The sequence below is a fragment of the Boleophthalmus pectinirostris genome, unplaced genomic scaffold (assembly GCF_026225935.1).
Source record: "Boleophthalmus pectinirostris isolate CB_2022bp ecotype Guang Dong unplaced genomic scaffold, ASM2622593v1 HiC_scaffold_19, whole genome shotgun sequence".
NCBI classification, from domain to species: Eukaryota; Metazoa; Chordata; class Actinopteri; order Gobiiformes; family Gobiidae; genus Boleophthalmus; species Boleophthalmus pectinirostris.
The window spans coordinates 18,892,962-18,909,584 of NW_026571140.1; the positions used below are offsets into that span (position 1 = coordinate 18,892,962).

The 16,623-nt window shown below is 40.4% G+C and overlaps 1 protein-coding gene across 2 annotated transcripts in view; it reads left to right on the top strand.

Moving 5' to 3' along the window:
- The window catches only part of cd276 (CD276 molecule), a 58,082-nt gene that overhangs the window by 35,922 nt on the left and 5,537 nt on the right, over positions 1-16,623 (top strand). The window contains exons 6-7 of one of the 2 annotated variants that reach the window (XM_020941469.2): positions 378-419; positions 5,573-5,612. In XM_020941469.2, coding sequence (XP_020797128.1) covers positions 378-419; positions 5,573-5,595 — 65 coding nt within the window. In that variant the 3' untranslated portion in view covers positions 5,596-5,612. The remainder of the gene's footprint in view (positions 1-377; positions 420-5,572; positions 5,613-16,623) is intronic. The other variant, XM_020941470.2, reaches the window with a different exon arrangement.

The following is a 16,623-nucleotide window of genomic DNA, read 5'->3' on the forward strand; positions in this document are numbered from 1 at the left end:
CAGACATTCTCACCCTGAGCTATTTTTAGCCTTGGTGTGCATGTGTAAGTGTGACAGCCATCAGTGCAGTGCCTCTCGAACTCTGTTGACAGTGGGTTTTCAGAAAGCCACCAGCTAAAGCCTAATGTGATTACTGTCTTTGTGAGAATGGAGGCTGGCTGGATATGTCATTATATGAGTGTCTGCGTGTGTGAGTGTGTGTGTATTATTGTCCTGGTTCGGTCGTCATACAGTCTCTCTCATTACAACTTGTCCTCTGAGCTGTGAAGGATCATCTCTCCATAGGCAGGCGATGAAATGACAATAGTGTGGCAATAGTGTGTATTGTCTTATGTGTGGTAGTCAGCCTGATAATGATTCTTATGTTTTCTCCACAGCAGAAGAGGCCAAGGAGCTTGAAGAGGAGGAGTCAAAGACAGGTCAGTTAGGCCGGTCTAAGCGTAAGACTTTGTTTATATGGGCATGCTGCACACGTGACAGTGTCTTTGTGTTGCTGTATGTATATGCAAAATGACCCTATCAGTAGAAAGAGAATAGACTATATTCTACCACCACTATCGTCTATCTTCAAATAGTAAATAAGAATATGTGTGAAAAAAAGAAAGAAAAATACAACCATGGTTATTCTCTTATTCATATATATATATATATATATATATATATATATATATATATATATATATATATATATATATATATATATATATATATATATATATCTCAGTTACATGTAGACTGTCTATGCAAAGGAAGTGTCTGTAGATAGCTTACATACATAGCACCATATAATTGTTCTCAGACATGCAAATTAAAAGAACGCCTGGAGTTTGTTTCGTAGAATTCCAGGTGGCACTATGGGAATGTGTGTGACTGAGCACTGATAGAGCATATGCGCTCACCAGAAATGAGACCACCTCCAGGCTCCGGAGCCATTCAGCACAACAAAACGACGGGATAACTCTCCTCTGTGCGTGCCATCGTTTGAGGCAAAGCGAGAGAAGCAGCCACGCACTAATTCAGTGATGCCAACAAGCTGTTTTACATTATGCACTGCCCCCAAAGCTGCAGCCATAACACTGAAATCTATCTTGTCTATAAATTTAACTGGAGCAAGTGTTACAAGTTTTACAAAATTTTTCTCCTGCTATCCCCTGCACTTGACTACTCTTGCTTACTGAGCTATATCGATTATGTATTTCCTTCTGTGTTAAAACTGAGAGAGAAGAATTTGGGTTGCTGTAAATAAGTGTTTGTCATAAGGTTTAGAGACTGACCAAAATGTTCTTGTTTTTTCATGACACGTGCAATAGTTTTTGTTTTTTTTCAGAAACCAGTGTAGCTGATGCCCAATTAGCTCTGCCAGTATTTTTGCGGCTGATATGAATAGCCAATTTAGATAATTTTACCCAAAATTGTATAATTATATAATAATTATATGTTCAGTTATTGCCAAGGGCCAAATGTGTCTTAATTCATACATCTGAATTGTTCTCCTTATTGACTACTAAACTGTGGCCCTTCTCAATGTGTATATTCTGTAGTTCTACTTGCAATTCACAATGCAGTTTACACACAGAGCTGGAGCTTTAAGGCCAATAGCAGATGTGCTTGGAAGTGCAAATATTCACCCAATATACTTCTCAAAATTCTCTAATAAGGCTGCAAACTTATTTATTGGATAATTGGGTCCACTTGCTGGGATACATGCCAGGACCATGACCCCATTGGTCCAGTCTTATTAATAGAATAGTTCTTACCAGTCCTGCCAGATCACCTGCCAGATCACCTCAAACTGTGTCTAGTCTTTTCATTTTGCTGTTTTATATTTTTTTGTTTGTGTGAACGCCGAGGTTGATACCTTTTGATTAAAAAGCTAATTCAGTTTTCAACTAAGTGAAGGGAGGCCATGAATTTACTTTTTTTTTACCATAGACAGTTCTCAGGAGTGGTCAGGAGTATGGTATGGGCTAAAAACTATCCAAGTAACATGTGAAAACTCACAGATTGGATAACCATTTACAGATATCCGTACATCCCTGCATTCTCCTGATTAGACTGCGACTCCCAATCACCCCTCTGCCTGTCTGGCCCTGTCTCCTGTCATTGTCCGTGCACCTGGCTGATCCAGGTGGACATAGTGGGCAGTGGGCTGAAGTCAAGCTAATGGTTCTGCCTTCCGAGATCCCCCTGTAAGCACTTCAGACAGCGCAGCTTTGTTTTGCCATCTGGCTCCAATTGCGCTGACAAAGGCAGAGGTTCCTACGTGAGACAATAGAGTTGAAATGAGCCCCAGTTTAATAAACCCAGGATGATGGCAAGGCAAGCCACGTTTGTGCGTTATCTTAATGAGCTGTCCAAAGGAGAGTGCGCCTCCCCTTTCAAAGCACGGCCTGATTGGAACAATAACCAGTGATAACTAGGAACCCGGGCTCATTCATTTCCACTGGGGTAGGAGCCCTTTGTTACCTTTACAGCAGCAGCAAATAATGTTTAACAAACAGTCAAGCTCCGATTCAGGGAGTGCTTGGAGGGAAGGGCTCTTAACATGCACTCAAATTCACTAAGTACACACAGGATGGCAAAGGGACATCCGTGTACACATTCTCGGGCAGAGTGGAACTACGCAGAGCATAACACACATCATTAAAGCATATATACATTCAATTTTACATTAGCTCAATCTCAGATCAGACCTCTCAGAAGATTAACTTGTCAATTCTTCTACATGATTTTTTATAAGACAATTTCAAATGTCTTCAGCTCTAACCTGGTTTGTTTTGACTAATGCATTTGTTTACACATAGTGCATCTTGATCACTAAAGCACTCAATCTCCATCAACTGTCAGGATTGAAATGATCTATGTATCTTTGTCTATATCCAGGCACTATTGTATTCATTTAATCCATAACTTGCTTTTAAAGTATAGCATTTTATCTCCATCACCTGCAATGCTATTAGTATGTCAGCACTGCAGTCTGGCAGTGCTGATCTTCCCTTTTTTGTGTGTGTCTTACAGCTTGAGTGAAATCTTCCTGGACTTCCTGTCTCCTAGCTGTTTGAATATTTGATTGTAGTTCATGTCAACTATTAAATGTAATTAAATACTCTACACATTACACTAGGTGTAATGATGAATGTAAAAATATGAAAACCTCCCTATGAATCTCTAGAATCCAGGCCAAAGGGTAAAATGATGGTATGAAGGACATATTTTACAGTAGTGTGTCCGTATCAGGTTTTATGTCCATCTTGTGTGTATTTTTTATGTATGGCAGCCTGTCTGTCTACTACAAATTTCCTTGGGAACAGATGAAATAATCTTGAATGCTGATCTTGAGAGGTAGCATGTATGTAATGGCCCTAAGCCTGGATAAATTAGAAAGTTTTGCCTTAAAAAAGAAAAAAACAAACTTCAGTGTGTTAAGATGTGACAACTCTAGAATTAAAAAAGTGCAAAACATACATTGGCCCAGTCATTGTAACACTAAACATTAAATATTCATAAGAATCCACATCTTCCTTTGCTTGTGACTACTTGCAGGTCACTATAAGCCATTCGGCACAGCTACAGTTTGATTTGAGAGGCTCTTGAAAAACAGCCCCAGGCGCTTTCTCCTCGCACTGGCACTTCCTCAACCACTGGGCCCTCCCAACGGTCACACATTACTGACTCAAGATATGTAAATAGAACATTCATGTTGCCGTCGTTATTCGATGTGGGTCACTGGATAACTTCAAGAGTGCTAATTAAGAGTGCTCCCTAAACACACCACTGCTCCATAGTAATGCACACATTATTCAAGTGATGCACTCTTGCACTGGTTTGCCTCAGCACCATTTGGCAAGTTGATGATAAATTAATTTGTTATAATTTATGTCTGCACCTTATTTCAGTCAGTATACATCAACACATTATGACCATTGTAAAGAACACTGATAGTTTTAAGGTGGCCTATTAGTAAGCAAATTATGTATTTGAGGCCCAGAAAATAAATAAGGATTGAACAAGCTGAAATGTTTAGGTCAGGGTATGTCCAAATGTGTTTTGTGAGTCTGCTGTGGTTGGTATCTATCAAATGGTTTTAAGGAATACTTGTGGTGCCCAAAGGCAACAAATGGTACCCCAATATGTCAACTGTTAACGGGTCCATACTATGCAGTGTTTTTTTTAAATCTATGTTAATCTTGTTTCCTCATCACAAACATATCTGGGGTTGTGTATTTTTTCATTCACACATATTAAACACCTTTGTTCCACCTTGTGATGTCATGTTGTAATACAGGAAGTTCTTTTTAAATTCCATACACTAGAAGCAGTTGGATGATTTTATCCCTCGAATTGTAAATCTCTATTAAACAAAAGTTAAAATGTAGCTGAGTTGAGCACTATGAACTATGTTGTAAACATGACATCACAAGATGTAAAAGAGCGTTTTGAGTTTTGGAGATGTAGACAGACTAATAATAATGGGTTAGTCAAACATGTGTGAATGAAACAAAACACAACTTTAGGTTTGTTTTTGAGAAGGTAACAGCATTATAACTTAAAGCTCACAAGAGTCACTTTTGCGTAATATAAGACCCCTAAGCTACCGTTCCTAAAACTGAAAAAAGCTTGGATGGGTTTTGCTGGCCTGTCATAATGATTATCTGTTTCATGCTGGCTAGGGGGTAAATAGACTCATTATGACCATAGTTAAGTGGTCATAAAATGATAATAATACTTGAAAAAAATGACTTACTTATTATCCAGAAATCCAGTTCTATTTTGCAGAAATATCCATATTTTTGCAGTTGATAAAAAGTTAAAAACATTGACAGCTGCAGCCTCATCTCTCCCTTTTATCACTCATCAAGGATGCGTGGCACATGGAGTACTTGGAGGTTATCTGTTAGCCCGTGAGGGAAAGGCCACCTGATCATTGTCAGAAGCCATAGAAATAAATAGCACTTCCCTAAATCATTTGGAATAATGAGTGTTGTCAGGGCTAATAATAGCAGTCAAGCCTTGGTGTACTGTGCATCACAACAGCAGACTGGCACACTGGTTGGCAGTTTAGACACAAGTTAGCAAGTGCTTTTGTGGAGAGACAGGGCTATTTGGGATGAGTCCTCCTGTACAGATGCCATTTACATCCTCTACCGTCCGCCCCCTGTGCCCCCTCCCTGTCATGTAATCTGGGCTCCTCTGACAGCATAGCCAAGACCCGGTGGGAGAGTGTCTATCCATCTTGCTAGCCCAATCTGCCTCAACAGTTTGGTTCCACATGAGCACTCAGCTGCTGTGACTAATTAAATAAAGCACTGTGCCCTCTGCTTCCTGTTAGCCATGGCAAGGTTCTGGCACGGAGACGAAGCAGAGGAGAACGGGAGGGGTGAGGAAGGAGGGAAGAGCAGATAGCAACTGCAAAGACTGTTAATGCTTCCCTTTGAGACAATAGACTTGAGAGACTTGAAAGTCAATGTAGACATGACTTGAACTCACAACTGCAGGAGAACAAAATAAAATATAATTGTTCTACATTACTTGTATGTTTTCTGAGAATAATTTGTTTCTCCCTTTTCTCCAGCAATGACCCTACTGAAAAGCTAAACCCAGCTCGGAGAAAGGTGAGTACAATTTAAACCATTCTGCTGTCAAAAACTGTGTATACAGGCAGGCCACATGTCAGACTTTTTAACCTGTTATTTCAATTGCATGCTGCTATGCTCTGGCGATGTTGCTCTCTCTGGAGGCTGTGGGTAAGCTTGGCTGTAATGAGGCCCAGCCACATTAATTCTGTAGACAGTCAGGAAAATGAGAAGTCTTGACATTTTGATTTCAGGAATCACACGGTCACTGGCTGATGTGACAAATCTATTACTGCATATATGCCATAGTACACTAGAATACTAAAGAACTACGAAAAGCTGCAAACTCTACACTATATTTTACATATAGCAGGGGTGGAAAAAAACTATATATATATAAAACATTTAATTGAAATTATATGAAATTGTAGCCATGTAACATTTTAAGTTACTGAATACAGTACAAGTCTTAACTGCTCCTCCTCTGCTGGCTCTGTTCCTCTCTTCACCTACAAAACAATTATCTGCCAAATCTGACCAAATTATGAGCCATATGTCACCTATTGCATCAAACCAATCATTACAGACACCCTGTGATTTTCACCTTTCCTTAATGTACCACAATGCCAATTTAACTTAAACTGTGAATATAACAAAATAAATAACCCTATCCAATTGTGTTTCATTTGAATAAGTGCATCCATTACATTGCTTCTCACTAAACAACACAGATTTAGATTGCAGATTCATTTGCATAATTGTCGCACAGGTTCCTTATTGGCTTTGGTTAACTAATATTGACACTTACACTGTAGTGCCTAACTGCTGGTCCCAAAGGTAGTTTTATTTTATGCTGACTCGCAGCTACCATCACAACCCCCTCTATATAGTCTGGCAGCTTGAGTGGGAAGGAGATAAACTGCTGTAGTCAGTGTGTGTGTATAACTTTTTCACTATGCAGCAGAAGAAACAATAGTAAAAAGATGGTGGACTTCAAGTGTTTAGGGAGGAAGGCAGTCTTCACGACCAAGGCCTTTTCCAGTAAAAGAAAACTGCACTTGGACAGTACTATTGTAAACTATACTGTTGCAGGTTGTAGTACTAAATTATCTACACAAGTTGGCAGATTGTTACAATGTTTGTACAAAAATAATCTTTAGGAGTTTGGTGTTTAACCTTGTGACACACTTTTGTACATTATTTGGGGCTGGTGGATGGTCTTATCTATCGTATTCAATTAAGGGTAGTCCTGTCACGATAAATACTATAATACATAACAGATGGAAGAATACGTTTTGGGGGTCAATATCAATTGTACGGGTACTTTGTCTTTGCATTTTGAGATTTGAGTTGTAGATCTTTTGTGACTCATTACGGATACAAACTAAATATGCAAGTGTTACATTCTGCTATTTATTCAGTGCAGTTATTGTTTTATTTAAGTATTTTTAACAATACTGTACATTAAGAATACTTTTTGGGTTATAATTCTGCTATGGTAGTATGGTAATATTGTTTATCGTCTATATTTACTTTAGAAAGATATCACACTTTAAAATTTGTTATTGTTATTTCCCAGCAAAACAAAAAAAAAAAAAAAAAAAACAGTCAAAAAACTCAAACTAATCATTTGGATGATATAAGCCCTGTAATTGCTAATCTCTACCGAACTAAAGTAGAGATTGACAATTCTGGGAAACTTAAAAACTACCACTACATGGCATTACATGGTGGAACAGAGCATTTTGAGCTGTGGAGCTGTATACAGACTTATAGAAAAGGATTACCTAAACATGTGTGAATGAAACAAAATAGTTATCCAGGTATGTTTTTGAGGAGGTAACAACATTATAACATGTAAAGCTCACAAGAGTCAATTTTGCATCATATAGGACCTTTAGGTTTGGTAATTTATTTTGTTGTAGTATACAGTGTATTGGCTTTTCTCACCTTGTCACTTGCTCTTCTTCCTCAAATAATCTAAAAGTCTTCCCCTGCAAAATGGGTGTCACTGTCCGTCCAATCCACTCACAGTGTTAACCTGGAGGAACACACTGTGATATATTTGTGATGACTTTTTTAGCCCTCTGACCTGGGTCACACAGATGCAGTAATAGTTGTTGTGTAGGTTTTCAGGCTCTGCTGATGAAACCAGAGCAGTGACACTATTGGACCCCAGGGAGACCAATTGCACTCCTAAATATACCCCAATCGTCTCTCAACCATTTCCACAGTGTTTTGCTCCCGAGATGCTGCTGCCCATGTTGCAGTATTACCAGACTAGTGCCAGCGCAGTATAAAGGCTTGGGGCTATTTTTAGAAGTTTGAAGTAATATAAGCATCAAAGGAGGCTGTGAGGGCAGAAGGCAGTGGATTTTTTGGGGAAGGTTGAATGTGTCTCTGCTCAAACACAGACATTTTGTATTTGTTTTCATATGCAGTGCTGACATTTAGAGGCACTCCATCAATTTTCATTTGACAGATATTGAAATTCCTTTGTCACTGCAGTGCTGGAGTGATAACAGCTCAGTGGAGTTGGCATGTCTTTTGTCAGAAAATGAGACACAATTTGATTAATTTATCTGTGGGCTTGTTGATATTTCTTCTCTATGCAGGACCATCACATTTATAATTATTACAAGGGAATCCCATCTTTTTAAAAGCTTCACATTGGGAACCTCAAGCAGAGTGATTCTTTATGTGCAGGACTTTTACTCTCCATTAGCATAAGGTTTGTGCCCCTAAGTCTGTGAGTGTTCTATTGCTTTTTGATTTGTCACTGCCTTGAAGTTGCATCATACTGAGAGGGAAAGAGATAATAGAATGAGCTTTAAGTAATGTTCTGCAGCTAGGCAAAATAAAGTCAAAGAGAGGACATTTGTGTCTTCAGTAGTACTCCGTGACCTTCAGTAGAGCAGTTAGTGCTCGACAATATCCGTTGGGACCTCTCCTGCTGAATCATGCCAGATCAATTATTCTAATATTTGTGTGCCTGTTTTGCGATTGATTAATACATTTATGCTCAGTGCAGCATATCTTATTTAATAAAGCAGGCTGTGCATTCCATTAACTAGCCTTAGAGTCAGGGGCACTTAAACCTCTGCTTATCGATACATGTGTTCATTCAAGACTTATATTTATCCAGTCTGAGTTATATTGTTTTATTATAGCTGTAATGCCACGCGAGTGGGTGTATGGGAAGCACACACAATCCCCCTCTTGTGGCTTTTCACTTTGTATTAAGTCTATAAACTTGCCAGTTATGCAATAGAGAGTATACAAGAATGCATAGCAAAACTTATACTTTTTATTCATGCATTTATTTACACAAGGGATTGAAAGTGATCCCATTTTAAGTGGTTGTTTGTTATGCATGTGTTACTAATTTGAATGTATGTCTTTGAGAGTAGAAGGCTACGGCCTCAACTAGTCTGAGTTACAAATGAGAAGAGAATAAATATTCAAAGGGCGGCATGAAGGGAATAAAGAAAATGTAGTGGAATGTAGAATAAAATGGACGAGCGCGGTCATCTAACCCAGGACATCCGATGAATCACAATGAGATAACAGATTACATTTTTAAAGATTGGCCCTATAGGTGCAATTAGTGCCACATAAAAGCCCCTTCCCCAGCCTCCTGCAGCTGTGTTGTGAAATATTGATTTAATTCGCTCCTATATATTCACTTAAGCTCCACACTGTCATGGTCAGAATATATCTTATCATTATCCATTTAGTAAGAGCAAATGAGACCTTTTGCCATCATTTCTTGTAAGTGCGCACGGTCAATGAATAAAAGCTTTGAGATAAATTGACATCAGGTTTCAATGGGGGGCAAGGAGAGAAAAGTGAGAGTTGAAATGGCGTGTTTTATACCCCCTAAAGGTGTCTTCCATTGTTAGAATGTGAAATGCACAGGTTAGGTCAGGTAAGGTCACTCTCTCAGACACTGAATATGTCTGGCATCTTCAAGTTCAGTTTGAATTACTGTTGCTTTTTATTACAGTGTGGGATATGCCAAAAAAAAAAAAGCTAAACAAAAAAAAACACTTTTTTAGCCTTATTCTTATATATTATGTTAATTCATGTTAGATTATCAATGTTCAGTGTTCATGGCTCAGGGTTTGTTTATGTGACTTTTCAGTTGGAGGGTCTGACAACTGCTTAACTGCATGGAGATGTTATTGCTTTGCCCTAGACTTTTCCATAGTGTGGCATTAAATTATCTTAATGGAGACAACCAGGTCAGATCTGGGGAGAAGCGACACAGCTCAAAGTGAGAATGCGTGTTTTGCAATGTACTTATGAACAATAAAAAAAACTGTATTTGACTATTATATAATGCCATATTGTGGGACATTCCATAACAATCTCCCTAGAGAAAAGCAGTTGACAGACTGTCCACCACAAAAGTTACACACACCTTTAAATCAATTAAAATTGATCTGACCCTATATTTTGTAAACCTGCATTAACAAAACTAGAGACTCCTTTGCAGTTTAAAATCTTATAATGACTCAGAGTAACGTGTGCTGCATAGCCAAAACAGTTTTTTACTCATCAGAAAACTGATGTTAAAATCAAAGTCTTATGAAGTAAAATGCTGTGCTGGCTTTACGGTTCTACCTGGATATTAATTTCACAAACATGGAACTGGTATGGAGCTGGGGTGGAGGCAATGCTGCATCTGAATCACTGATCAATGACAGGTAATGAACACTGCTAGAGTTTTGCTCTGTTTGTCTCTTGACGCAGGGCTGCCATCTCCACTGAGACTTTTTTTTTTTCAGAAAACACAGAAAAACACAGGAGTCTTCAATGGCCTGTGGGTACAATGCGTTACTCATAATTTAGATGAAAGTTGTTGTGTATGTGTGATGGGAAGATGTTAGAAATGTGAGTGTATTGTGTATTAAGTGTAGGCTCAAATCAAATCAAAATGTTAAGGCTTTTAAGTCTTTATAACAAAACTTTTGAACAATTCTGAAATTTCAGTGTAGAAATTATACCTGCTTTTCTGTTACAAAAGATGGTGAAAATACAATTTTCTAGCCTCAAAACTGCATTTAGTCACAAATAGTAACATTTGTGGTAAAGTGTGTAATATATCCATCCATCCATCCATTTTCGTCCGCTTATCCGGGGCCGGGTCGCGGGGGCAGAAGCCTAAGCAGGGACTCCCAGACTTCCTTTACCCCAGACACGTCCTCCAGCTCCTCCGGGGGGACCCCGAGGCGTTCCCAGGCCAGCCGAGAGACATAGTCCCTCCAGCGTGTCCTGGGTCTTCCCCGGGGCCTCCTCCCGGTGGGACATGCCCGGAACACCTCCCGAGGGAGGCGCCCAGGAGGCATCCGGAACAGATGCCCAAGCCACCTCAACTGGCTCCTCTCGACGTGGAGGAGCAGTGGCTCTACTCCGAGCTCCTCCCGTGTGACTGAGCTCCTCACCCTATCTCTAAGGGAGCGCCCAGCCACCCTGCGGAGGAAACCCATTTCGAGCGCTTGTATCCACGATCTTGTCCTTTCGGTCACTACCCAGAGCTCATGACCATAGGTGAGAGTAGGAACGAAGACCGGTAAATCGAGAGCTTCCTCACCACAACGGTCCGATACAGCGATCGCATCACTGCCGAAGCTGCACCGATCCGCCTGTCAATCTCACGTTCCGTCCTTCCCTCACTCGTGAACAAGACCCCGAGATACTTGAACTCCTCCACTTGAGGCAAAGACTCCCCACCCACCCGGAGAGGGCAAGCCACCTTTTTCCGGTCGAGAACCATGGCCTCAGACTTAGAAGAGCTGATCTTCATCCCAGCCGCTTCACACTCGGCTGCAAACCGCCCCAGTGCACATTGCAGGTCCTGGTTCGATGGAGCCAACAAGACAACATCATCCGCAAACAGCAGAGATGAAATCCTGTGGTCCCCAAACCGGCCCCCTCCGGCCCCTGACTGCACCTAGAAATTCTGTCCATAAACACAATGAACAGAACCGGTGACAAAGGGCAGCCCTGGCGGAGTCCAACATGCACCGGGAACAGGTCTGACTTACTGCCGGCAATGCGAACACAGCTCCTGCTCCAGTTATACAGGGACCGGACAGCCCTTAGCAAAGGGCCCCGGACCCCATACTCCCAGAGCACCCCCCACAGGACACCACGAGGGACACGGTCGAATGCCTTCTCCAAGTCCACAAAACACATGTGGACTGGTTGGGCAAACTCCCATGAACCCTCGAGCACCCGATGGAGAGTGTAGAGCTGGTCCAGTGTTCCACGGCCAGGACGAAAACCACACTGCTCTTCCTGGATCCGAGGTTCAACTATCGGCCGGATTCTCCTCTCCAGTACCCTGGCATAGACCTTACCGGGAAGGCTGAGGAGTGTGATCCCCCTGTAGTTGGAACACACCCTCCGGTCCCCCTTCTTATACAGAGGGACCACCACCCCGGTTTGCCAGTCCAGAGGTACTGTCCCCGACCGCCACGCGATGTTGAAGAGGCGTGTCAGCCAAGACAGCCCTGCAACATCCAGAGACTTAAGGTACTCAGGACGGATCTCATCCAACCCCAGAGCCTTGCCACCAAGGAGCTTTCCAACCACCTCAGTGACTTCAGCCAGGGTGATGGATGAGTCCGCCTCCGAGTCCCCAGCCTCGGCTTCCTCCTCGGAAGACGTGACGGTGGGATTGAGAAGACCCTCAAAGTATTCCTTCCACCGCCGGACAACGTCCCCAGTCGAGGTCAGCAGCTCTCCCCCCGCACTGTAAACAGTGTTGGTGAAGAACTGCTTCCCCCTCCTGAGGCGCCGGACGGTTTGCCAGAATCTCTTTGAGCGTGTGTAATATATCTGTAGATAAAATGAAAAGGTATTGTGCGTATTTGTCCAGTAAAAGCTAACATAAAAATGCTGTGTCAAATATAATTTCCTGTAGAATAAATAAATAATTCAAAACACAATTGTAAATGTCTTTAAAACTGACTGGGATATCACTACATTTACCAAACTTTGGATTTTTCATAGTGATATTTGCTTGTTAATTCTTTTTTTTTTTTTCTTCTTCTTTTTTTACATACACCCAGGGAGCCTTAAGCTGAAGCAATCATCTTGTTCAGATTAAAAGTGAAGTCCACAGTCTGGGATGTTTGTTCATTCTGTTGCCAGTTTGTCTTCCATTATTTGTTTTCACACAGTCTGCTTGGACACTTCTTTTGGATCGAAATGAGTTTGATGTAAGTGTCTTTGCACCATCTCTGCAAGTAACTCCACTTTGTCCACTGAAATCAAAGAAGTAACTTTACTGTGATGTTTTAACTAAAATGGCATGCATTAGTTGGGTGTAAACGTGCATAAAAACTATATTTCATGTATCAATTAAAAACAAAGCAGAGCGAGAGTTTAACTGGGTGAGGCTCGCGTTCACAGTACATCGTTTTCTTCTATGAATAGTTTTCTCAAATAAGATATGATTTTCCATGCTTAAACAAACCTTGACAGCTATGACCCCAGTGTTAGGGCAGCAGACATATTTTTTGCATCATTGTTGATGGCAATTGGGAGCTCCATGGTGACAACATGGTTTCCTTTATGTGTGGTCACCAGGCCATAGCCTTTGTCATACCAAATTAGCATCACCTAATACCTTCCCCTACTAGGAGCAACTGACTCAGTTTTGTGGTTTCTTTTTATTCTGATCTTTGTGAATATACTACATATAGTACATAAAATATAATAAATAAGTACATGAAAGGGGCAAGTGTGTGTAAAATAAAATGCATAAAATGTTTACCTTTTTCCTTCAATGAGATAAAAGGATGGTGTTCTTTAAAGAAGCTATCTATTCTATCCATCAGTAAATACAGACTAGCTTGATAAGATAAATATATTAAACTCATTAATTGTGCGACCCATTTTTATCTGAAAAAGCTATATTGTTTGCTAACTTTTGCTTTATTTTACTTTGAAAGTGAAGTTTGAGAGTTTTACCCTCGAGCTAAAAGATCTATGTTGAAATCCACCAAATCTTATCCATTGGTACTTATAATGTACCAATTGTTGATGCCAGGCAATCTTGTTTTTTCTTTTCTGACACCACCAATTTCAAAGAGACAATTTCAAAGCCTATGTTTACATCAATCACTACAAACCACTATCATAGGGAGAGAAAGTTTCATCCACGTGAGTAGTACAGTTTGGCGTTTGTTTAACTAAGCATCGGCCTATTGTTTACAAAGAGTGCCTATCAAAGTGAACCTGCTCTGCACCAGAGACATTACAGATGGCACCATCCTGATGCCTGCATGGTGCCCACTGAGATGGGAACAGTCAGAACATGCTGCCTGTTGGACGCAGCAGTCGTTTTTGTTTGAGGCTTTGTGAAGTGTGTGCAATTATCACAAAACACATGCATACCAACATGAAGAGGAAGTGTGTGTTTGTGTGAACTAAACAATTCCCTGCATGTATTATGCAAGAAGAATGGGGTTAGCTAATGAGTCTGGTGCAAATATAGCATCAAGAATGAGAAACAGGCATTTGTTTAGATTTAATAATTAAGTATGTCATGCAAATTATCAGTAAATATACAGTCCCATTTCAAATAAATCAATTCACTGTGTAAATGTATTAATATCAACATAGAGGGCATTTAAAAAAACATCATAGTTAATAGACAATGTGCATTGCTGAAGTGTTTAGCTTAGAGACACAGCAACAGTATGTTCTTGAGAGCTGGATAGTGGTGCAAGAAGAACAAATTTTGTTACTTAATTAAAAGAACATTTACACATGAAAGGGTAAAAGAGAGTAAAAAGTAAAAGTTTTCTGTGCAGATTTTGAGATCTAATAAAGCTTCAAATTTATTGATTTTGATAAAGATTTGTGCTGACTTTAGTTCAGTAGAAACAATTGAATCAGTCGTTTTTCCTAGCTGTTTTTGTTTGCATATTTTTGTTCACTCAAACTATGAATGTGTTAATAAACCCCTCAGGCTTTTCAGCAGGTCTCAAACTATAATAATACTTTGACCGTTTAGTCTGTTTTAAAAATGTAGAGGATTAGAAAGTATAGATACCTGCTCTCAAATGTAGTGAAGTAAAAGAAAAAAATTCACTTTAAAATTAAAGTCAATGCCCAAAGTCAAGCAGACTATTCAATCTGGACTTAATGACCAGTTGCTTTGACATCTCATGTCATGAAAGTGTTTGAGAGACTTGTTATGGCTCAGCTCAGACACCTGGTGGCACCACACCTGGATCCTTTACAATTTGCATATCAGTGCCATTTAGATGTGGAAGATGCTGTAATCTATCTTTTGCAGTGGGCTCACTCTCACCTGAGTAGTGGTTAAGGGCTCTGTGAGGATATTGTTTTTCAATTTCTGCTCTACTTTCAACACAATCCAGCACTTTCTGATGAGTGAGAAGCTGCTCAGGATGGGTGTCAGCTCCTCTATTGTCTCCTGGATTACTGACTACCTGTCAGGCAGGCCTCCGTACGTGCGAATTGGGAGCATCCTGTCTGATACTGTGGTCAGTAATGTGGGAGGCCCTCAGGGTACAGTCCTGTCTCTGTTTCTGTTCACTCTGTACACCTCTGATTTCCAGTATAGCTCCAGGTCCTGCCACCTGCAGAAGTTCTCTGTTCACTGCAGTGCTAGGGTGTATCAGAGAGTACAGGACACTGATTGCTAATTTTTTGGAGTGGTCCCAGGCAAACCATCTGCTTCTGAATGCTGACAAGACCAATAAACTGGTGATTGACTTCAGGAGAAAGGATACACCAGTGGAGCCTGTCACCATCCAGGGCCATGACATGGAAATAGTGGACTGCTACAAGTACCTTGGCGTCCATGTGAACAACAGACTAGACTGGAGGGACAACTATAATGTTGTGTACAAGAAGGGCATGAGTAAACTCTACTTTCTGAAAAAGCTCAGGTCTTTCATTGTGTGCAGCAAGTTACTGGAGATCTTCTATCAGTCTGTGGTGGCCAGCGCCCTGTACTTTGCTATGGTCTGCTGGGGGAGCAGCACCAGTAAAAGGGACATTGGGTGGATTGACAAACTGATCTGTAAAGCTGGTCATGTGATCGGCTGTGACCTGGAGACATTTGTCACAGTGAGGGACAGGAGGACACTGGACAAACTGCTCTCCATGATAGACACTCCTGCTCACCCACTGCACCAAACTATAGAGAGTCAGAGGAGCTCATTCTCCAACAGGCTCCTACAGCTCCACTCAAACAGTGAGAGATACAGGACTACATTCATACCATACTCCATCCAACTGTACAACAACTCACCATTATGTAACAGATAATACTCCCTACAACTGTACAACAACTCACCCTTATGTAACGGATAAGCCTGTGTTTCTCACAGTCATGATATCATCTTTGCACTCTTTCCTTATGTTCTCTTGTAAATAACTGTGATATACTGTATTTACACTATAATAATTGTGAGCTGCTGTGTCCAAGGAATTTCCTTTGTGGATCAATAAAATCTGTCTAAGTAAAATACAGATATCTAAATGTTATACTTAAATACAGTACTAGTTACCTTCCACCACTGGATGTGGATTTTAAAATTTGAACCATTGCTCCAAACCGTGTGTAGTATCAGAAAATCTAGAATTATAAAGAAAAGGAAATTTAGGAAATTGTTTATTTCTTTTTAGTGGATGTTTTGCATGCTCCTGTTGTGATTTTTACATATTTGGCTTATTACCCTCACACCAAATTCGATTTGTATATTCTGCTGTTTATTACACTATCTTCAAAGATCTACGGCATGTTTATCCTGTTTGGCTGTTTTTATCGCCACCAGCTGCTAGCAGTGATGTTTTTTAGCAATTACTATACCTGATAGTCTGTGTCATTGCCATCCCACCATTTCACAGTCAATGACATTGGCAGGGATACACACTAAGGTGTTAGTGATGCATCAAGCAACACTGTCTCACTGCTATGAAACGGTGAGCGGATTATTTTTACACATCAACCAATATTATATCTCTAGACAATGAATAAAAACAAAGGCATTATGGCCAC